The sequence below is a fragment of the Gossypium hirsutum genome, chromosome A09 (genome assembly GCF_007990345.1).
Source record: "Gossypium hirsutum isolate 1008001.06 chromosome A09, Gossypium_hirsutum_v2.1, whole genome shotgun sequence".
NCBI lineage: Eukaryota > Viridiplantae > Streptophyta > Magnoliopsida > Malvales > Malvaceae > Gossypium > Gossypium hirsutum.
In genome coordinates, this window is record NC_053432.1 from 82428700 (window position 1) to 82451408 (window position 22709).

A 22709-nucleotide genomic window follows, 5' to 3' on the forward strand; every position below is an offset into this window, starting at 1 on the left:
TTTTTCTTAAAACTATACCTTTCTACCATAAAATTTTCAGAATTTTTAATATAGCCAATTAGTACAGTTTATTCCTCAAAGTTACCCCTGGTCTGCTATTTGACAACTTCAACCATTTTTTACTAAAATTTAATTATCTCATAGCATAGGACTCGTATGATGTTCCCGTTTATTTCTCTTGAAAATAGACTCATTAAAGATTCTAAGCATATGAATTATAGCTCATAATTATTTTTATATAATTTTTAATAATTTTCCCAATTCAGAATAGGGAATTCCAAAATCAATCTGACATTGTATCACAAAAATTCAAATTCATACCAAATTAGTCAAATCCTATTTTATACCATAACCAAACCTAAATTTATTTATTTCATCCTTACATTTACAATTTCAAAATGACACACACACAAGACATCCTAGGTACATGCCATTACCCATAATTAACACACTTTACCTCATTGAATTCGGGATCGGCCTGGGATGCTGATTCAACGTTCTATCTTTACTTTACCTGCGCACGGAAACAAACCGTACGCTGAGTATGGTATACTCAGTGGTATTTCTATAATCCAAACACTTGATAATATAACAATTAAACTTAAAATCATAATAACAAATATAACTATTCATTTATTTATTTTATAGATAAGTTTCATTTACTTACCATAAAAATTCTATACAAGCCATATAACAAACACAACAACATATTTGCTCAATTCTTTTCATTTGCTTACCGTATAAATTCTTTACAATATATTCACAATTCATTTGTATTCACACTTTACTTCTTAACAATATACCATTTTAATTCATTCTAACATCAATCATCATCCATTTGAACTTCACTCATTTCATGAAACTTTTGGTTCATGTTTTCAATCTCATATCTCAATTTCAATTCTCAATTCTCAATTCAATTTCTCATTTCATTCCAATAGCTCAATCAATCAAATTCACTCGATTTATCTTTTCACTTATTTACCGCAATTAACAAGACTCAGACTCTGATAGATACCAGAATATCCAACCCAAACACACCAGAATATCCAACCCAAACACACCCGGAATATTATAAATCCTCCATAATACACCAGTATATCATATCCTCCCAAACACACCAATAAGAAATTAAATGCCTCTTCGGATAAACCGAAGTATATAATAACAGAAACATCTTCTTGGTCGAACTACAAATCTTCCCATCACATCACAAATCCAATGGCATGCCATTTGTATCCAATCTGGTCCGATACTGTTAATAGGGTATTTGATTCACTTTCTCAATTTAATAAGTCTTTCATCAATATACCATTCTAATAATCACATATATTCATATCAATTCCCTCATATTTCCAATCAATATAATTTTTTTTAATATAACATTCATTCAATATTCAAATTTTTACATAAATCATATATATATATTATATTTCAATCAATATAAATTCCATCAAAATGATTTCAATCAATATAAATTTGATAAATTCATCACATACCAAAATCAATCCATTTCAATTGTAAAATATCATAATTCTAACACTAAATATAAATATAACAAATAATGACTGAGTTCAGATTATAGAAATATAAACCGTATTTTCTCGAGCTAACTCCCGTTGTCTTTGCCATTTTTCCTTGCTTAGCCGAGATTTCCCGAGACAACATTAGCTATGGGAATTAAAACAATTCATATTCGTTAATTCTCTACTAATATATATCTAATTAATAAATTTGGATTCAATTTCTACTTTAATTTCAATTTAATCTTAACTAAATTCACATACTTTTTCTATCTCAATTCATATTTCATTTCTATTCAAATTTTGTCCAAACTCATACTTAACTATTAAATTTTCAGCATATTTTCCTAATTTCAAAAATTTCATCAATTTAGTCCCTTCAACATAAAACTTATGAATTACTTTACAATTCAATCCTTATTTCATTTCTAACTTGAATTCCTATCAATCTAACCCCTAATTCATTTTTTTATTCAACATGAACAATATTTAGAATTCTAATAACTTTCAAAATATTAATTTAATTTCATCAAAACTTTGTTCTAAAGCTTTTAAAACATCAAAATTAAGTAAAAAGGGCTAAATTAACTTACCTATTAAACTTCCAAACCTTCAAACCCCAATTCTCCCTTTTCTTTTCTTTCTCCTTTCTTTCTTTCCTTCCCCTGCTTTTCGTTTGCCTATTCTGTTTCTTTTTTTTGTTTCCTTTCTCTTTTTCTTTATTTATTTACTATATATATATAAAATATAATTAAAAAAATCTATATTTAAAAATCTATTTAATAACAAATATTTATTTAACACTTGTATGCATTTTTTATTATTACACATGTCACAAATTTTACCATACATTTGTCATAATTTAATATATTTATTACATAAAAATCTAATAATACAATTATTTAATTAATAAATATCTTATTTAATATTAAATACTAATATTACAATTGTACACACTTATATTTCACATTTGTACCAATAAATTCATTACAATTGTCATTATTTAATTTATTTATTAAACAAAAATCTCATTATTTAATTATTTAATTAATAAATATATTTTATTTTAAAATTAAGTAAATATAGAATTATATTCCAAGTATTCAAATACATATATTACACTTGTACAATTTTATCATCACACATTTGTCTTTATTTCAATTTATTTCATAATATAATAACTTAATATCAATTAAATAATAATAACCATAATAATAAATTAATTAATTAATATAAGAAAATCCTAGACTCTTCCATCTTTTGCCGCCTAAATTCATACATTAGGCATAATGGCCTATTTGGTCTTTTTTATTTTCTTTTAATCTACAATTCAACTTTCATCCTTTATTCAATTTAGTCATTTTTCCTAATTACTCTTAATTAAGCTAAATTCACTTAATTAAAAATCTAATTAACCACTCGATTAACTTCATAAATTTTTAATAAATATTTTCTAATCCATTTTTCAGAAACAGTGATCCTAAAATACACCTTTCTAATAACCTTAAAGTTTGGGTCGTTACAATTATGAGTTATAAATTATGGTTGGTGATACAACAACTTTTAATGAATTATTATAATTTATAAATTTATTTTATAAACATATATTTACTAATTGATATATAAATTGTAATGAAAATAAAATTATTATAATTTAACATAGTTTTATAAAAGATGAGACTAAAAATATTGAAAGAACTAAACTTGTTAAAAATTTTATAATAAAGACAATTCAGTAAAATATGTTTTTAACTAATTGACATGTCGCCAACTAAATACAAAAAAATTTACATTTCGATCAAATGAACTAAATAAGGTAACGTAACATACCTAACAAAACATACCTAACAATGTGCTAAATTGAAGTCAACTATCCTTTTCTTTGGTATATATTTTCAAGTGATATTTCAAATATATTTATTTGTTTATTATTATAAGTTGAAAATTTTTAATATTTACTTTATTATATTACATTTTCGTATACTAAATTTTGCTTGAAATACTACTTTTATGAAGATTTATCATTTTTTTTATTGTTTTAGTCAAAATTACTTTCAAGCCATAACAAATAACATGTTTTAATATTAAAAACTTATTTGTTTAAGAAAAAAACAAATTCTATAATAATAATATAATTTAATAAAATATACATATTTCATGAATTAAATATCTCAACCAATTAAATAATCTTATATTATTAGAAATAATATTATATTTTGTTAATCTTTAAGACCTCCTATGAGCAAAGCTATTTGTCAAATTTGGCAGGATTCATCTTTTCAAGCTGAGTTTGAGATAAGTGTTCCAATATTTTTAATAGGGTCAATTTAACCGGTTTAAATTATTATTTAATAATAAAATATGTTATTTTATTTAATAATAATTATGAGTTAAATTAAAGTTTATGTATAGGTTTTGATATTTAGTGCTGTTTATAATTTGTATTTATTTTTCCTTTTGTGTCTATGTTTTTTTTTTTACTTTTTTCTGACGCATCCCATGTGGGTACGTGGACTGCAGTCCCCACTAGACCACCACCTTTTACTTTCCCTCAGCTTTTTTTCCACTTCCTTCTTTTGCTTTTTCCGGTTTTCGAGAAAAGCATTCCACTCACTTATGTTTTTTTTAAACACTAACAACCAAACACCCCCCTTATCCTTATCCTAGGCACCCCTTCGCTCTATCCGCGCATTTTAGTGTCACTCCTTTATCCTACGCACCATCGTGTATGGTAGGCTTATTATAGCCCATTGCTTGTCATCATTTTTTTCTCTACTCGTTTTCACACGTGTCTTCCAATGAATTACCCACGTCATCGTCTCTTAAGCCTTTTTACTTCCTGTTTTTCTCCGTTGTTAGGGTTTCTAGTTTCTTTCTTTGAAAGAAATATTTCTTTCTTTTTTTTCTTTTCGACTTTCGGCTACTGAGTCACCAAACGAGTTAAGGAAAAGAGAGACAAGTTTCACCAAACCATGGGGTCGATCCCCGATCCTGGCGAGTTGACCGAGTTAACCCAGCCGAGTTTCGATGAGTTCCAGCGTCAAACGTCTCTGATGACGAGCTGTACTCTCCTCTGGAAAGAACTGTCGGATCACATAAATTCACTTGAGCAGAACCTGATAAAGCAGTCGGAGACCTTGAAACGCAAAATCGAGGCACTGGACTCGGAGACCAAGGCTTCACTCGACTCACTCAAGAAGCGGGAACTCAGTATCGAGGACAGTGTCAAGATCGCACTCAGCCGAGTCGAGTTCAACACCAAAGCTGCCATGAGGACCCTTGGCGATGACGTTGAAGACAATCCGGACGGTGAGGTCGACGACGGAGACGGACTTTTGCAGCACCTGAAATCAACGTGCTTGAAAATGGAAGCTAAAGAGTTCTGGAGCTTCGTGATCGGAAAAAAGAAAGAAATAGATTTGTTAAGAGAGAAAATCCCTGCAGCGTTGTCGGAATGCATCGATCCGGCGAGGTTTGTTATGGAGGCCATATCGGAGGTATTTCCGGTGGACAAAAGAGGAAATGAGGGAGGAAGTGATTTAGCTTGGGCTTGTGTTTTGATTCTGGAAAGCTTAATCCCGGTGGTGGTTGATCCGGTGATAGGAAAATCAAGGATCCTTGTTACGCCTAGTATGAAAGAGCAGGCCAAAGAAATCGCGGAGACATGGAAAAAGAGCCTTGAAGAGAGAGGAGGGATTGAGAATGTGAAAACCCCTGATGTTCATACTTTTTTGCAGCATTTGGTTACGTTTGGGATTGTCAAGAAAGAGGATCTGGAGCTTTATAGGAAACTTGTCGTTGCTTCTGCTTGGAGAAAACAAATGCCCAAACTCGCCGTTTCGCTTGGCCTCGGCGATCAGATGCCTGGTATGATTTTCTTGTTTTCTTACCTGGGATTAAATTACAGTTCTTTATTTATGTTTTCATTAATTCCTGGTGTTGCTTATAAGAGGGGCTTGTTGTATTAAAGGACTTAAAACTTTTTAAATCTCAAGCACTGAAATGTTTAAGTTTCACTGTGATGTTGTGATGGCGGCGGCAGAACTTTCTGAATTAACATGGGTGTTGTGAATATAAGATTTTTAGGACATTTAGTGAGCTATGTTGCGTTTAGAGTGAGTTTCATATGCCGGTTTTTGTATCCTTTGGTAGATAGTTTTTTCTTATATTTGTTGGGTTTGATATTTATGAACATATGTGATCCACCTAAAGTGAAGAGTCTTGGGCAATAGTTGACTAGCATAGTTAAGTGCGTTATAATCTAGGATGTTAATAAGCTTTTGCTTGTTCTTTTAACATGTAGCTGAAGCATGTCCCTTTTTATCTGTTAGATTACATGCTTTGAAGCTAGTTCGTGCTTGTCTAATTTGCTCCTTGGTAATTTGATTGATATGAGATGAGTGAAGCTAAGCTAAACGGTCATGGGATTGGATATGTATAATTTTTTTCAAGTGAGTGGTTCTGCTAGATTGTTACAGAGAAAAAAAATTTGGTCACTGGTGTTGGTTTTAATCTCTGCATCATTATTTGATCAACATGCGTAACGCTCCGTTTAAAAAGACTGTTTTTAGTGCATTTCTTACCATACGAATTTGCAGTGATTCATAGGTTGAGTTTATAATGTCTTTAATTAATGTATACAGACATGATTGAAGAATTGATCAGCAAGGGACAGCAGCTTGATGCAGTTCATTTTACTTATGAAGTTGGCCTTGTGGACAAGTTCCCCCCTGTGCCCCTGCTGAAATCTTTCTTGAGGGATGCAAAGAAGGCTGCATCTTCTATTTTAGATGATCCCAATAATACTGGCCGGGCTGCGGTATGCTCATATTTACTCATACTGATAGTTTGTCTCGTACCGATGATTTGTTTTACCCTTTATTATTTTTATGATTTTTGATTATACACTTTTTACTTAATTGAATGCTTGATGCAAGGTTTGCCTCCTGGGGTTTGCTGTAAGCTGTAAGCTGATTGCTGAGTTCTTTTGTTTTCGTTCGCCTGTCTGCTGAAATAAATTAAAATCTGATGTTTTTATATAATAAAGCATGCCTAATATGGTTAATGGTATTGTCATTTCATATTTCTCGTTGTCAGAGGGGATTAGGGATGTAAAATAATCACTGGATTAGATCTAAGGAAAGAGGCATCTTTAAATTGTCAGCGATTCTATTCATCTTCTATTGGTGCTAAAATCCCATATAAATGACTATCAATTATTGGCAAATAGGCTGATGAGATTGTCGGTCGCCTATAGCTTTTTCTTAAATTTTCTTTTTCATTTGATTTTCTTGGCCAATAATGTTTTCTTCATTTCTAATGGTTACATTTCAATTAATTAGGTAATCTTTCTTCTTAATTTTTGCAGCAACTTGCTGCACGCAAAGAGCAATCTGCACTTCGGGCTGTCATCAAGTGCATTGAAGAGTACAAACTCGAGGCTGAGTTTCCGCCTGAAAACCTCAAGAAACGCCTTGAGCAGCTAGAGAAGACCAAGACTGAAAAGAGAAAACCAGTTGTAGTCCCTGCTAACAAGCGAACGCGTGTAAATAATGGTGGTCCGATGCCTCCTGCTAAAGCTGGCCGTTTGACGAATGCATATGTCTCATCTTTCCCGGCACCTCCTCCATTTGTAAGGTCTCCCTCCCACACCCAGTACCCTGCTCCAGTCCCAGGATACCCATCCCCACCTCCCATGTATGGAAGCAGGAGCCCACCCACCAACCCCTATGCTTACTCACCAGAAGCAGTCCCTCCTCCCCTTGCTGGTTCATACCCTGGAGCTCCCATGAATTATCCCGCATACGGGGGCTACGGTAATGGTTTGGCACCAGCATATCAGCAGGCTTACTACCGATAGACAACGATGACACTACTCTGGCGATGGTAACCACCGTTACGCTGACTACCGACCCATCTAAGTTTTTATTTCTAAATGGTTTGTTTGTAATCACTAACCGTTTAATGGTAGCGATATCTGTGTGTTTAATTAATAACTGCCGTGCTTCTTGCTTTTGCCGAAAGTAAGAAGCTGTATCTCTAATGTTGATCAGAACTCTAGTACTAGGTGATTGTGAAGTAGTAATCATGATGGTAAGCATAACAATGTCTAAACTCGAGACTACCCCCATGTAGGATTTAGTTGTAGAAAAATGTTGTACTGTTTATCTGATCTGAGCCTTTTACTTTTACATCCCGTTGTGCTTTTTAATTGCTTCTCAAAGCGGAACCAAATGCCATTTATTGATGTCTTAATCATTGCTAGACAGTCTTTGATTCCATTGAACATGCATATTCGTTTATATGGAAGCTGAGACTGTTATGGGGACTTTAAAGGTACCCCGTTTCTCTCTTTAATCATGTGTTTGTGTCCTTTGAATGACCTTTAAGCAAAGCCAAGCCTGAATGCCGACTGTCTCACATTCAATGCTTTACTTTCAAGTACTCTTTTTTTCTTCACTTCAGCTTTCTCCTTTTTTTTCCCAGCTGTTTGCATCCCATAGATCCATCAAACATTAAAGTAGGCTTTACTCATCAAATACTTTTAATCTTCATACTTGTAAAGCATCTCTTACTTCGGGTACCAACTATTCGATGATTTGCGACTTAAAGCTTCCTCAGTGCTTAAGTTTTGTTCCTTTCCATCGACTCAACCCCAAATCCGACTGCTTTTCATTGCTTAGAAACCATTGCATTCCCATATCCTAGTTTCCTTTCTGGGTAGTGTTTGCTCCAGCAACACATCAGCAAATTAATCCATTAGGATCCATCTTTCTCCTGAACGTATTGAACCTGGCAAGTTTCACAGGGTTTAGCTCATTGCTTGGAATCAAGAAACCTGATAACATTGACTGTCAAACTCCACGCTGTTAGCGATGGTCTCAATTATTGAACAGGATGGTCTTCACACGATGGCCTCAACGCTAACAATTCGCAGTAGAGAATATAATTTATTAGGGTTAATATGCAAATTTATCAGGAAAGTATACTTCATTTTGGTTGATCTTTGTCATCATCTTTATGAACTGGAGATAGATTTACCTCTGTACTTTTAACTCCATATTGAAATTTGTGGTTTTACTTTTATTTGATTGAATTTTGCCATTTTTGTTAATTTTTCTATTCAATTTTAATTTGAAATAGTTTGAAGAGAAATTTTAATGTTTTTTCATAATTTACTTTAATATTTAACAGTAGTAATTAATATAATATTAAAAATAAAAAAATGGTTATTTTATATAATAAACTTTTTTTTCTTTTAGGATATATGTATTTTATTTTTCAAGTTTCTATTTCAGTAAATAGAAACTCTTATTTAGTTTACTAAATTTTAATATTTATAAGTTAAATTATTATTATCTATTAAAATAAAATATTTGAAGAATTTTTCTTATCAGATTATGTTTTCAAATTATCAAAATTAATAATGAGCGGAAAATTTTAATTAAAAAAATTAAAGTTGGTGTAAAGTTTAATAGAATTCAAAGTTTGGTGATAAAATTTAATTACATAAGAGTTGAATGGTAAATTCACTCATAGTTTCAAAATATAATGAAAAATATCGGTTAGCATTATTTGTCAAAATCTTGATTTACAATCAAATTTACTGAAATATTTTGCTTGTTTAGCTTGATTTATTAAAACATCTTTCTGTGGAATAAAGTATCCATCAAAAATAGTATTTTGGTTTAGTCTTTTATAATTAATAACCATTCTAGCTTTTCCTCTTTTTATTTCAGCATGGTTTCTTACCATAAAAGCTGGACTTGAGTGTGGACTATTAGTTTTTTCTATTAATCCTTTTTCCAATAATTCTTTGATTTGTATATCAAATTCATCTATATCTTGTTTAGTATAGATCATAGGTTTGATTCTAATTATTTTATTAGGATTCTTTAATTTTATTTCACAATATCTTGGACTATTTTCCCATAATTTTAATGGTTCTTCACTAAAATTATTTTCTAGAATTTTAAACAACCAATGATTTGTTTCTAGTTGTTTAATTTGTTCTTTTCTTATTGGTCTAAATCCTTTATCACAAACAAATTTATGGTTTTCTATTAAAGGTATTTCTACAGAAGTTTTTTCTGGTGATAATATTACTAAATTTCTATCTATAGAAAACGGTAGATGATGATATATAAAATTATTTCCTAATAATATGTCTCAATGCATTTTAGGAAAACACAATATTTTAGGAATTACAAATCTTACATTATTTATGTAAATTGGTATATTTCTAGCCTTAAATTGAATTATGGTTTCTTTACCATCAATTCCTATAGCTCTAACTGGATTTTTCATTAATTCCCATTTTTCTACAGGAATGGCATTTTCTCTACAACTACTTGTGGTAGCTCCAGTATCTAATAAAGCATGCAAAGAATATGTTTTATAGTCTCTAAATTGAAGTGTAATTTCTATATATGTACAATATTTCCTAGGTTGGAAATTTGAAAATATAATAATATCATTTTTTCCTATTTTCATTTGTTGAATAATAGTAGTAGATTGTATTTCTTCCATTCTAGTATTTCTAGAATTTCTGCTAGGTTCAGTAGGGAAAATAGGTATTTGAACTGTTTTCATACCTATCGATGTTGTTGAATTTGTACTAATATTATCTTCTTCTTCTTCTATTTGAGAATTAGAAGGTAAAACTAAATTATCATTTGTATTTGTTATAGCATTATTTTTAAAATATAGTCTATCTCCTGATGACATATATTCTATAGTACTTACGGGTTTTGAAGTACTAGCACCACTTATTCTATCAATCATCCAATCTTTTGGAATTGACAGATCTTTTAAATGTAATAATTTTGGTTGTATTTCTGTAGTAAATTTATTGGGTTCAAATAACTCAATTATTTTATTATTGATTTCTTTAATTTCTACTTCTGCCGTGTTACTATATTCATTAATAGAAGTCCAACTTATTGCTAAATCTTCTGCTAAATCGCTAATTTCAGAATTTTTTGTCTGAATTCTTAAACATAAGCATTCTTCTATTAGGGGATCTGTAATAGATATAAAATAGTTTGGTTTAACTTTAAATCCTATTACTCCAGTGTGTAAATTAGACTGAATACCACCAATAAGTGCTTTTATCCGGTTTTCAAATCTTTTATCTAATAAAACCGCTATTATGGGTATATCATGTCCTTTTCTAAATAAAGCTCTAATTGTTATCATAATTATACCTAAATGTATATATCTAACTTGAGGGTATTTCTTTTTAATCCTCTTAATTTTTTCTTTAGTAAATAATGGAATTTCTGTTAATCCTCCTCTAGTATCCTTAGCGACTATGTTGCCACTAATTTTTTCTATATGTCTTTGACTCCATATTTTAAACTTAGATATTTTATATATTTCTTCTTTAGAAATGTGATTTTTATTTATTTTTTCTATCATTTCATCAGAAAAGTCTTTTTCTTCTCCAATCAAATTTCCTAATTTTATGTCTTGTTGTTCAGACTTAGGAATTTCTTCTAATTGATTTTTAGAACTACTTCCTATATTAAACATAAATATATATTATTCTTCATCTAAATCAGAATCCATTTCTGATATTAACTCATATAATATTTCTTCAGGATTTATTTCCTCTTCATAACAAATTTCTAAATCTTGTTCTTCAAGACTTTTAATCATCTTTTTAGCACTTTTTCCTTTATTAGGACAGTTTGGTGCTATATGGCCTTCTTCATCACAAATAAAACATTTACATATCTGTTTTTTAGATTTTTTAGAAGTTTTTCTTCTAACAATTTTTTTCTTTTTCTTATTATTACCAGTATATTTTTTATTTCCTGGTTTCCATCTAATAAATTTATATTTTCTATTTTTCTTTCTATGTTTTTTTATATGTATTAGGACGTGTTGTTTTATATCCAAATTCCCATTCATTTTCTAGAATTTTTGTACAATGACTATAAGTTAATTTATTTTTTACTTGTTTAGCCGCTTTAGTTTGTAGACAATGTAGAGTTATTCTTTCTCTTGCAAAATTAATTCTATTTCCTATAGAATCTATATTTTCTTTTGCTATCCCTGATTCTTTACTATGTTTATCTAAATAAGACACATATTTTTTTATACATATCTCATCCCATGGTGGGGGTAGTTTATGAAAATATTGGTTTTTCCAAAATTCTATATTTTCATTTTTTAATTTTTGATATTCATGAAGAAATTTTTTAGAAAATTCTTCTAGATATCTAATATCACATAATTTAATTTTTGATAAGGTATAACTAGCTATACTATCTTGATCTTTTTTATCAAAATAACCACAAAATTCTGTTTTTAGAACATTTGTTAATCCTTTTAAAAGATCTTTAGGAGTACCTATTTGATTAATTAATTGTCCTTTTTGGACTTTTCCTACTTCTGATTCTTCCCAACGTCTTAAAAATTGTAAAACGTCTCCTTGAAAAGTTCCTACAAAATAATTTAAAAATTTTTCTTTTGACCAAGAACCGTTGTTAGTTACAACTATTGTCATTGACTGTGCCCAATCATCAATGGTTTTTTCATAGTCTGATATTGAAATATTAGTCAAATCTAAATATATTCCACCTTGAGCCACATTTCTTTTATTTAAATCATCTATCCTATGTGGTATAGGTATAGTTTGACTTGGTTGTTGATTAGAAGATTCGCCTGTATATTCAGTTTTAACTTCATTAGTAGCTATATTTTCAGTTTGATTACCAAAAATTCTTATTGTATTTTCAACTGTTTCAAAGTCTTTATTTAAAGCTCTCAGATAATCATCTTTTTGAATATCTGATTCTAATTTTCTTTTACCATAAGGGTCTGTTTGATCAGTATCCATAGGTTCGGGGACTTCTATATTTTCATCCTCATCTGTTGAAGTGTTTTCTTCAAGATTTATAACTAGTTACATTTAAATCTTCTTGATTATCAGAATTACTAGAACTACTACTTTCTGTAGTATCATAATTTAACATATAGTGATAATTAAACTGAGTAAATAGATTTTTATGTTTTTCATAAAGTTCTTCTATTAATTTTAAGTATTCTATTCTTTCATTTTTATCAGTACTTTTAGTAAATTTGACTTTCCAATGTTCTATTAATTCTTTATAAGATTGGAAATCATATTTTTGTTGAGTAATATTTTTTCTTCTCTGTTTTTCAGATTTTTTATTTCTATTAATAGTAGAAGATGACTCTTCTGAAGAAGTTTCTTCTTCTTCATCTGATAAAGTTAAAATTATATTACTATTACCATAATATAATAGACCCAAATCTATATCTGATTCCATATTATTATTATTAATCACCTGATCTAATTTATTATTGACTTCTGATAAAATTTCTTTAGATTTGTTGTTCAAATCTAATTCTTTAATATCTCCCATGTAATTTACTTTTTCTTCTATATTACTGACTTTATTATATATTTTATTATAATATATGGATGTTATATCTATTAAACTATTAAATCCTTTACTAAGGGCCGAAATATTATTTTCTTGTTTAGAATCTATATGCATAATATGATTGCAGGTTTTATCTTTATATAAACAATTTGTCTCTTCCATGTTACTTATCTTTGGTACCTAAAACCGTCTGTTATATTATATTGTCTTAACACACAAAGGCCTATTGTCTCTCACCTAGACTGAAAAAGGCAAAAGTTAGACAAAATAACAGATATATGGGTTTCAAGATAAACAACCACGAAATTAACTGGATTGTAAATTAAAGATAAGAACTTACAAATGAGTATTATGATATGAGTAATAGGATTTAAAGTTAAACCAAACTATTTTATATCTATTACAGATCCCCTAATAGAAGAATGCTTATGTTTAAGAATTCAGACAAAAAATTCTGAAATTAGCGATTTAGCAGAAGATTTAGCAATAAGTTGGACTTCTATTAATGAATATACCAACACGGCAGAAGTAGAAATTAAAGAAATCAATAATAAAATAATTGAGTTATTTGAACCCAATAAATTTACTACAGAAATACAACCAAAATTATTACATTTAAAAGATCTGTCAATTCCAAAAGATTGGATGATTGATAGAATAAGTGGTGCTAGTACTTCAAAACCCGTAAGTACTATAGAATATATGTCATCAGGAGAAAGACTATATTTTAAAAATAATGCTATAACAAATACAAATGATAATTTAGTTTTACCTTCTAATTCTCAAATAGAAGAAGAAGAAGATAATATTAGTACAAATTCAACAACACCGATAGGTATGAAAACAGTTCAAATACCTATTTTCCCTACTGAACCTAGCAGAAATTCTAGAAATACTAGAATGGAAGAAATACAATCTACTACTATTATTCAACAAATGAAAATAGGAAAAAGTGATATAATTACATTTTCAAATTTCCAACCTAGGAAATATTATACATATATAGAAATTACACTTCAATTTAGAGACTATAAAACATATTCTTTGCATGATTTATTAGATACTGGAGCTACCACAAGTAGTTGTAGAGAAAATGCCATTACTGTAGAAAAATGGGAATTAATGAAAAATCCAATTAGAGCTATAGGAATTGATGGTAAAGAAACCATAATTCAATTTAAGGTTAGAAATATATCAATTTACATAAATAATGTAAGATTTGTAATTCCTAAAATATTGTGTTTTCCTGAAATGCATGGAGACATATTATTAGGAAATAATTTTATATATCATCATCTACCGTTTTCTATAGATAGAAATTTAGTAATATTATCACCAGAAAAAACTTCTGTAGAAATACCTTTAATAGAAAACCATAAATTTGTTTGTGATAAAGGATTTAGACCAATAAGAAAAGAACAAATTAAACAACTAGAAACAAATCATTGGTTGTTTAAAATTCTAGAAAATAATTTTAGTGAAGAACCATTAAAATTATGGGAAAATAGTCCAAGATATTGTGAAATAAAATTAAAGAATCCTAATAAAATAATTAGAATCAAACCTATGATCTATACTAAACAAGATATAGATGAATTTGATATACAAATCAAAGAATTATTGGAAAAAGGATTAATAGAAAAAACTAATAGTCCACACTCAAGTCCAACTTTTATGGTAAGAAACCATGCTGAAATAAAAAGAGGAAAAGCTAGAATGGTTATTAATTATAAAAGACTAAACCAAAATACTATTTTTGATGGATACTTTATTCCACGGAAAGATGTTTTAATAAATCAAGCTAAACAAGCAAAATATTTCAGTAAATTTGATTGTAAATCAGGATTTTGGCAAATAATGCTAACTGATGAATCTAAACCATTAACAGCCTTTAGTGCACCTAATGGTCATTATCAATGGAGAGTAATGCCATTTGAATTATGTAATGCACCTCAAATCTTCCAAAGATGGATGGATTCTATATTTAATAAATATAAAAAATTTTGTGTAGTTTATATAGACGATATATTAATATTTTCAGAAACACTGGAAAAGCATAGAAAACATTTAAATATTATCTCCCAAGAATTCATAAAACATGGAATTATTTTGAGCCCTAAGAAAATAGAATTAGAAAAAACAGAAATAGAATTTTTAGGTTTAAATTTATCGGCTGATGGTCTTAAACTACAAGATCATATTATAGTAAAAATAAAAGAATTTCCAGAAGAAATTAAAAACCAAAAACAACTTCAACAATTTTTAGGTATAATTAATTATGGAAGAAACTTCTTTCCTAACTTATCTGAAAAAATAGGAGACTTATATGAAAAATTAAAAAAGGATAAAACTTTTAGCTGGTCTAAAGAAGACTCAGAAATTATTAAAAATATAAAATCAAAAATAAATTATACTCCAAAAGTCTATTTACCAAAACAAGGTGATAGATTAATTTTAGAAACCGATGCATCAGAAAAATATTGGGGATGTATTTTAAAAGCTAAAACAGAAAAAAATGAAAAAGAAACAATAATATTATCAAGCTCTGATACCAATTACTTGCTAAATAGGTTGCGGAAGATTGATATTTTATTAAAAGTAAAGGAAAGATTTTTACAAGGAAAGGTTGTTTACAGAGAGGATACTGAAAGTAAAAGGAAAGATTTCTAAACTATTTTTTGATGCCCCATTTAGGCTCTTTACATTGCTATTTATAGTAAAATTTCTAAACTCTATTTGATTTTTCTTCAATCCCGCACAGTGTTTCTGATAAGGATGAATTTATTGTTGCCTCCATGTATGTTGTCAATTGTCTTTGTCATATCTTGTTTGTACATGGATGCCTTGAATTTTTGTTTACCGCCAATCTTGAAAATCAGCTTGAAAGTCTTCTTGACTTTCCACGTGGTCTTTGTCTTTATCCTTCTTGGATGTTGTCCAGGTTCCATGTTTCTATTTCATCCAGGTGTAAAGATTCTGGTGATAGTCTTGGTGAATTCCAAGTCTCCCACGTGTTCTTGATTTCTTCAATTATTTCTGAAGGGAAATCGTCTATTTCCATATCTGCTATTTTCTTTAGCAGTTGTATGGATTCTTCATCTCTTGATTTTTGAATTACGCTATTTTTATCAGCTACTATTCTTTTTCCATCGGTAGATAGTTTGTACGTTTGATCTTGAAGTACATGTCGTGCTGTTGACATTAAATCAATTCCGGCTTGGATTTGAAAATATTTTGGATTATTGTAACACTTGTCAATGGTTTTGGTCAAGTGTTTTTTATCTTCTTTGGCTGCTGATAAACAGTATATAATAATTACTACCAATAATTAGTATACAAGTGTGTTAAAAGGATTAACACCGATAGGTATGAAAACAATTCAAATACCTATTTTCCCTACTGAACCTAGCAGAAATTCTAGAAATACTAGAATGGAAGAAATACAATCTACTACTATTATTCAACAAATGAAAATAGGAAAAAATGATATTATTACATTTTCAAATTTCCAACCTAGGAAATATTATACATATATAGAAATTACACTTTAATTTAGAGACTATAAAACATATTCTTTGCATGCTTTATTAGATACTGGAGCTACCACAAGTAGTTGTAGAGAAAATGCCATTCCTGTAGAAAAATGGGAATTAATGAAAAATCCAATTAGAGCTATAGGAATTGATGGTAAAGAAACCAGAATTCAATTTAAGGCTAGAAATATACAAATTTACATAAATAATGTAAATTAGATATAGGAGTAATTGGTTATTTGATTCAATAAAAATGAAGTATAATAACAAATTTCAATACTCACCTATGATATACACTTTAATCTAATTTTTTATAAATTTATTGAATAAAACAAATAATTCATTAACGTTAGAATTTATTTATTTATTTATACTTACATATTTTTTATGTAAACAAAATTATGTTTTAGTTTCAAACAACGTTTTACTATTCCAATAAATAGTAGGAAGGGGAGAAAACATGCCCTTTCAAAGTTATATTTCATATAAATAACTTCTTTACACCAGACGGTCTCACCTTTTTAGAAACTTTGGTGGTAAAATAATTATGAAGCTTTTTTTTATTAGAAAAACAGGTAATTTTTTTTATTAGATCAAAAAGTAAATTATTTTATTATTATTATTATCAGATACTAATGCAACTGTTGGAATAATTAAGCAGTCACACATGAAGTGTCATGTACACTTCATGTTCACATATATAAACTAATTTTTAACCATAAAAATAAGATTAAAATTTTAACTGAAAGTTGGATTCTAAAACAACTAATTTGGTATTTTTTTCAGTGAAGAAAACAAAATGCAATAGAATCTCCGCTTTGGTTCCATTGAATTTGTAATGGAGGAGTGGCTGTTTTCTTATTTGTCTTCTGGAATGTCAAGAGAGTGTGTATGATAAATTAGCTTTCAGCCTTCATATGTTTGCTTAGTTGATGAAACAAGTGCATCTTCCACAGGCTTTCTGTATTTCAGTTTTCCAAGCAGCTGGTAATGGTCGCTTTGTTACTTATATTTAGTCAATAATACTCGCATTCTCAGCTGCAACTAAACTACTAGTTGCTGAAATATAATGAAATAAAGATGAGAATATAGTGCACATTTTATATTCTTACAAGAATACATAAATAAAGGATCAATTCAACACCATTCTCTTCCTCCTCAATCTGGGAAAATAACCTATGAAGATATCAAATAAGTTTTAACTCCATTTCGTTCAAGATAAAAACACAGCATCCAACATACAGACACACACAAAAACAGTTTCAGTGTCAATCATTAGCTGTTTTTAACTGCAAAGAAAGCAGTTCTTCTTCAGGGATAGTCCTGATATGGCAATCTGAAGTTGGATAAGCTACACAAAGTAATGCAAACCCACGGTCTATAACATCATCACTAAGCATACCTTCACTTTGATCAACGGTTCCACTTAAGAGCTTAGCAGGGCAAGTCATGCAAACCCCAAGCTGACAATCATATGGCACGGTTATGCCCAAGTCCAATGCCTTTGATAGTATGGTCTCATCGTCTTCCACCTCTAGCTCGGTAGAGTTGCCTTCATGCTCCAATACAACTTTGTAAGACCTTGCTATCAAAGTCGACAATCTTTTGAAAGACCCATGGTGGGTTTTGGGGTTGAACTTCGATTGGGAGGTTGAAATTGTTGTGGGGTGTTTTGGTTTGTTGACAATTAAGGTAGGAGTACATGGAGATGGAGTGAAATGAAGGATAGCCATTGTTTTTTTCCTTTTGCTGCTAAGGACAGCGAGAAGCTTGTTTTCAGGGTTAGGGGAGTGTGTGATGTTGGAAAAAAGATAAGGTTTTCCAACTATTTTTTAATTATAAAATATACTTGGGTAAACTAAACCAACAGTCCCTAAATTTTGTTTAAATTTTTATTTCAGTCATTCAACTTTTAAAGGTTATATGATAAACACTAACATTATTGAATTGTTATATTTTGGTCACTCAATTTTTATTAACCCCTTAAAAAGGATAATGTGACATGTTAAGTCAAGAGATTAATAACTAACTTGGTACATGTAGCTAAAACATTAGCTTTGTACTTTTATATATATATTTTTAACGATGTAAATATGATTCTTTTAGAACTTTTTTAGAATTATTGTTAAGTAAATATATAAAAGTACAAAACTAATATTTTACCTACACTTTAGGGATCAAATTAGTTATTAATCCTTGGATTAACATATTACGTCAACATTTTGTTAAAGAATAATGAGAGTCAACAGACAGTGATCAAAATGTAACAATTTAACAATGTTAGTGACTATTACGTAACTTTTGAAAATTAAATTACTGAAGCATAATTTTTAAACAAAATTTAGAGACTGTTGATGTAACTTATCCAATAACTACTACTTATACTCTAAATTTTTCCATAAAATCTAAGAAGGCCAAATAAGCATGGATCAGGTCACAGATTCATCAATAAATCTAAAAAATTGGTTTAATCAGTTGATACCAAATTTCAGTTTAATCACTTCAAACCTATTCTTCAGTGCAAATCGAATCAAATTAAACACTACAATTTCAAGATTATTGTAGATTTTTTGGAATTAAAAAAATCAATTAAGGACTGAGATTGATCCAATTTCCAAAATTATTGCAATTTAAAACTTCTCATTGTTGAATTTGAGCCTCAAAACAGGTTAGATTCAGAAAAGGCCCCTCCTTTCTTTCTATAGTGAGAAAAAAATTAATTAAAGATAACATATATATTTCTGATTAATTCTGATTAATTATATAATATATTCATATTCATAGCTCTACAGTCTACACCATCCGTTACAGTCCATCAGCTCTTTAGACCAAGTCAATTATTCAACCTATTCTATTCTATTTTATATTTAATTTTTCTCTTCTTTTTTTTTTTTTTTGGATTTCGAAAAGAGATTTTTTTATTATCAAGGTTGATTGATTTTTTGTGTGTTTTTATAGGTTTTTTTTTTCTTCATTTCAGTTATCTGGAAAATGGCGAACGAGAGTGTTGGGATTGCCAAAGATGTCACTGAAGTAAAATTTCTCTTCCCTTCTTTTATGTTTAAATACTACATTATTTTGATCTTCCTTTTTAATTGTTGCAATGATTTATTTACTGTTTATCCTTTTTTTTTTTAATTTTTTGGGGTTTGTTTAATTTTAGTTGATTGGCAAAACTCCATTGGTATATCTTAACAAAGTGGTGGATGGTTGTGTTGCTCGCATTGCTGCTAAGCTTGAAATCATGGAACCCTGTTCTAGTGTCAAAGACAGGTTACCCCCATTTTCCTTTAAATCCACTTTTTATGGTTCATTGCTGTTTATGATTAGTGTGTTTATCATGCTAGATGCTTCATTTCCTTATTTAAATTTCTGGGTTTTGTTTATTTATTGGAAAAAACTGATCTATATATATATATATTTGTGATGGTGTAGGATTGGTTATAGCATGATCTTAGATGCTGAGAAAAAGGGTCTTATTACCCCTGGAAAGGTTAGTAGCTTTTGTTGTTAACTACTAATAAATCTCCAATATGGTTTCTTGTTTATGTTATGTTGAGTGTCAGATACGCGTATGTTTAATTTCGATTCATGTTTGAATGTGTCTGATAAGGTACTTTAAGGGAAATGAAGTGTATTAGTGATAGTATTTGGCCTTAGTTGCTATGGGATTGTTGATTATGATTTAAATGTTACGAACATTTTTTTGCCAAAACGGTTGTTTGAAGAGTGTCCTCATCGAACCTACAAGCGGAAACACCGGGATAGGGTTAGCGTTTATGGCTGCCGCAAAGCAATACAGGCTTATCATTACGATGCCTGCTTCGATGAGTCTCGAAAGAAGGATCATTCTCCGAGCATTTGGTGCTGAGTTGGTTCTCACCGATCTTGCCAAGGGCATGAAAGGTGCTGTACAAAAAGCAGAGGAGATATTAGCCAAGACAGCTAATGCATACATGCTGCAGCAGTTTGAAAACCCTGCAAACCCGAAGGTGATCTTGAAACTATGTTTTGATGGATCCAATTGTTGGTTGAAGAAGTCTGTTAACATACACTGTTGTTGGTATAGATCCACTACGAGACTACTGGACCTGAGATATGGAAAGGCACGGGAGGTAAAATCGATGCACTTGTTTCAGGCATAGGTACCGGTGGTACCATAACAGGTGCAGGCAAATACCTTAAGGAGCAGAATCCCAACATAAAGGTAAGCTGGTATATACTATATGCAGTGTTCATGCAGGTAAATGAATGATAATCTGATTATAACATCAACTTCCTCATCAGTTTCTTTCTTTTATATGGTTTAGCTTTATGGAGTTGAACCAGTTGAAAGTCCTGTTCTGTCGGGAGGAAAGCCTGGTATGTTACGAATCACCCAATCATTGCTTATAATTCAGTTGCAGTTCGCATTTTTCTGCAAAATGGAAGATTGAAATGGCTTACTTTTATGATTATAGGCCTCGAGCCTGCTATCGTTGGCCTTCTCTATGATATTACTATAGGCAAGAAAACAAGTTATTGTTTAGCTGACTGTTTGGTTTGTTTCATGCTTATATATCAAGGTCCACATAAGATCCAAGGAATAGGTGCTGGTTTTGCCCCTGGTGTTTTGAATGTCAGCATTGTCAATGAAGTTGTTCAAGTAAGGGTTCGGAACGACAATCATGCTTCGAGATTGATCCCTCTTTGGGATATGGCCCATTCTTATTGTCGTTTTGAATTTGCAGGTATCAAGTGATGAAGCTATTGAAACTGCAAAGCTTCTGGCATTAAAGGAAGGTTTACTCGTAAGTTCTTCCATCCTTCAAAAGTTTATAACCTTGGGATCGATCTTATGCATATCTTTTCTCCGCCCGGTTGGCTTACAGGTCGGAATATCATCAGGTGCCGCCACCGCAGCTGCGATTAAAATTGCAAAAAGACCCGAGAATGCGGGAAAACTCGTCGTTGTAAGTTTAATTTTGAGTCTATTTCAACCTGGCAAACCGATGTCTACCCTCTATTAACATCTATAAATTTCTCCGATTCTGTTCTATAACATCAATGCAGGCAATATTTCCAAGCTTTGGGGAAAGATATTTATCATCAGTGCTGTTTGAATCAGTAAGAAAGGAAGCAGAAAACATGACATTTGAGCCATGAGCTTTTAATTTTCAACAAAGAATCAGAACAAGTTTCCATGACTGATTATCATCAAAAATTTTAATTGGGATTTTAGCTTTTCATTATAGCTATGTAATGAAGTAAATTAGACCCAATTGCAAATAAAATAGCAGAAATAAGAAATGACATTATAAAAGGGTTCAATTGCAATAAAATATGTATCAGATTCAGCTGAAAAAATCTTGGACGCCTTTACCGGCGAAAACCCGATCGGAAAGCTCAGCCAAAACGGCATTAACAGTGAGTAAAACGACACTAGAGCCAGCAATAACACCGAGAACAACGCTGGTGGTCCCCAAAACTTTAACAAATGCAGGCCACTCGATTTCCCTTATCTCCTCCGCCACTCCGCCGGCGAGACTGTTATCACTATTATTCGCTTCTCTCTCCTTCATCGCCTTCTTTATCTCTGCTCCAATGGCACTCAGCTCGCTTTCCTCACTCGATTCCGGTTCCGTATCCACTTCCTTGGCGGTCAACGTGTCTTCCGTGCTCTCCTTGCTTTCTTCGATGGCCTTGGCGGTGAAAGACCGATGTTTGTTTGAATTGCCGGTGAATTTGAGAAGAGGCTTGGTTTTGGAAGGGAATGAGAAGAAACGGTGACCGGAAGGTATAGGTTTCCGTGGCGAGTAGGTTGGAGGAGCGGCTGTTTTCGTCGACGATGCGACGGGGAATAGCAGCGACGCGGCCATTTTTCGCCGGGGTTTAATGATTGAAAGTATGCTGAATTTTTTTTTTGGATAAACTAATTAAATATGGGAGATTCGGTTCATGGGCGGTCTAAAGGATTGGGTTTATGCACCGTTCATTTTTTTTTTTTTGAGCGCGTGGTCGCCCTAATTCTTGTGGAAGAAAATAAAAAAGAAAAAACCCTTAAGAAAACACGACGACTGATAAGAGTCTCAGTCTCGTGTGAACTTGCTCCCTCGATACTGCCGTAGCGCCTTCTCTTGGCTATGGCTATTTTGGGGCCCTACTCTTTTCACTCTATATCTTAAAGGAAGAGAGTTTGAGAGATTACAAGATTTCAGAGCTTTTGCCAAGGTTTGCTCTCAGTTTTTCCCATCTAT

At 30.7% G+C, this 22709-nt stretch overlaps 4 protein-coding genes and 1 long non-coding RNA gene across 6 annotated transcripts; 3 read left to right on the plus strand and 2 right to left on the minus strand.

The window, feature by feature from the left end:
* Positions 1 to 4116: 4116 nt before the first annotated feature.
* On the plus strand, positions 4117 to 7714 carry LOC107928523 (FRIGIDA-like protein 4a). Its single transcript, XM_016859768.2, has 3 exons — positions 4117 to 5390; positions 6167 to 6342; positions 6892 to 7714. Exons 1-3 carry the CDS (start codon positions 4496 to 4498, stop codon positions 7381 to 7383), a joined length of 1563 nt encoding a protein of 520 aa, XP_016715257.1. The 5' UTR covers positions 4117 to 4495; the 3' UTR covers positions 7384 to 7714.
* A 1441-nt stretch (positions 7715 to 9155) lies between these two features.
* LOC121206343 (uncharacterized) lies at positions 9156 to 10173 on the plus strand. Its single transcript, XR_005901415.1, has 2 exons — positions 9156 to 9757; positions 9851 to 10173. It is a non-coding gene; the product is annotated as an uncharacterized lncRNA (long non-coding RNA).
* A 7375-nt stretch (positions 10174 to 17548) lies between these two features.
* On the minus strand, positions 17549 to 18286 carry LOC107928441 (ferredoxin C 1, chloroplastic). The gene has a single exon (XM_016859680.2). The coding sequence runs from the start codon at positions 18204 to 18206 to the stop codon at positions 17742 to 17744; it is 465 nt and encodes a 154-aa protein (XP_016715169.1). The 5' UTR covers positions 18207 to 18286; the 3' UTR covers positions 17549 to 17741.
* Positions 18287 to 19154: 868 nt separating this feature from the next.
* LOC107928580 (cysteine synthase) lies at positions 19155 to 21881 on the plus strand. Of its 2 annotated transcripts, none has more exons than XM_016859833.2 (11): positions 19155 to 19305; positions 19454 to 19506; positions 19637 to 19746; positions 19909 to 19966; positions 20202 to 20465; positions 20543 to 20680; positions 20784 to 20835; positions 21039 to 21118; positions 21204 to 21263; positions 21345 to 21425; positions 21526 to 21881. In XM_016859833.2, exons 2-11 carry the CDS (start codon positions 19465 to 19467, stop codon positions 21616 to 21618), a joined length of 978 nt encoding a protein of 325 aa, XP_016715322.2. In that variant the 5' UTR covers positions 19155 to 19305; positions 19454 to 19464; the 3' UTR covers positions 21619 to 21881. The 2 variants fall into 2 exon arrangements, with proteins under 2 accessions (XP_016715322.2, XP_040933178.1); XM_041077244.1 differs by having other exon boundaries at positions 19188 to 19305; positions 19432 to 19506.
* Positions 21747 to 22331, minus strand: LOC121206345 (preprotein translocase subunit SECE1). Its single transcript, XM_041077245.1, has one exon. The coding sequence runs from the start codon at positions 22329 to 22331 to the stop codon at positions 21807 to 21809; it is 525 nt and encodes a 174-aa protein (XP_040933179.1). The 3' UTR covers positions 21747 to 21806.
* Positions 22332 to 22709: the final 378 nt, after the last annotated feature.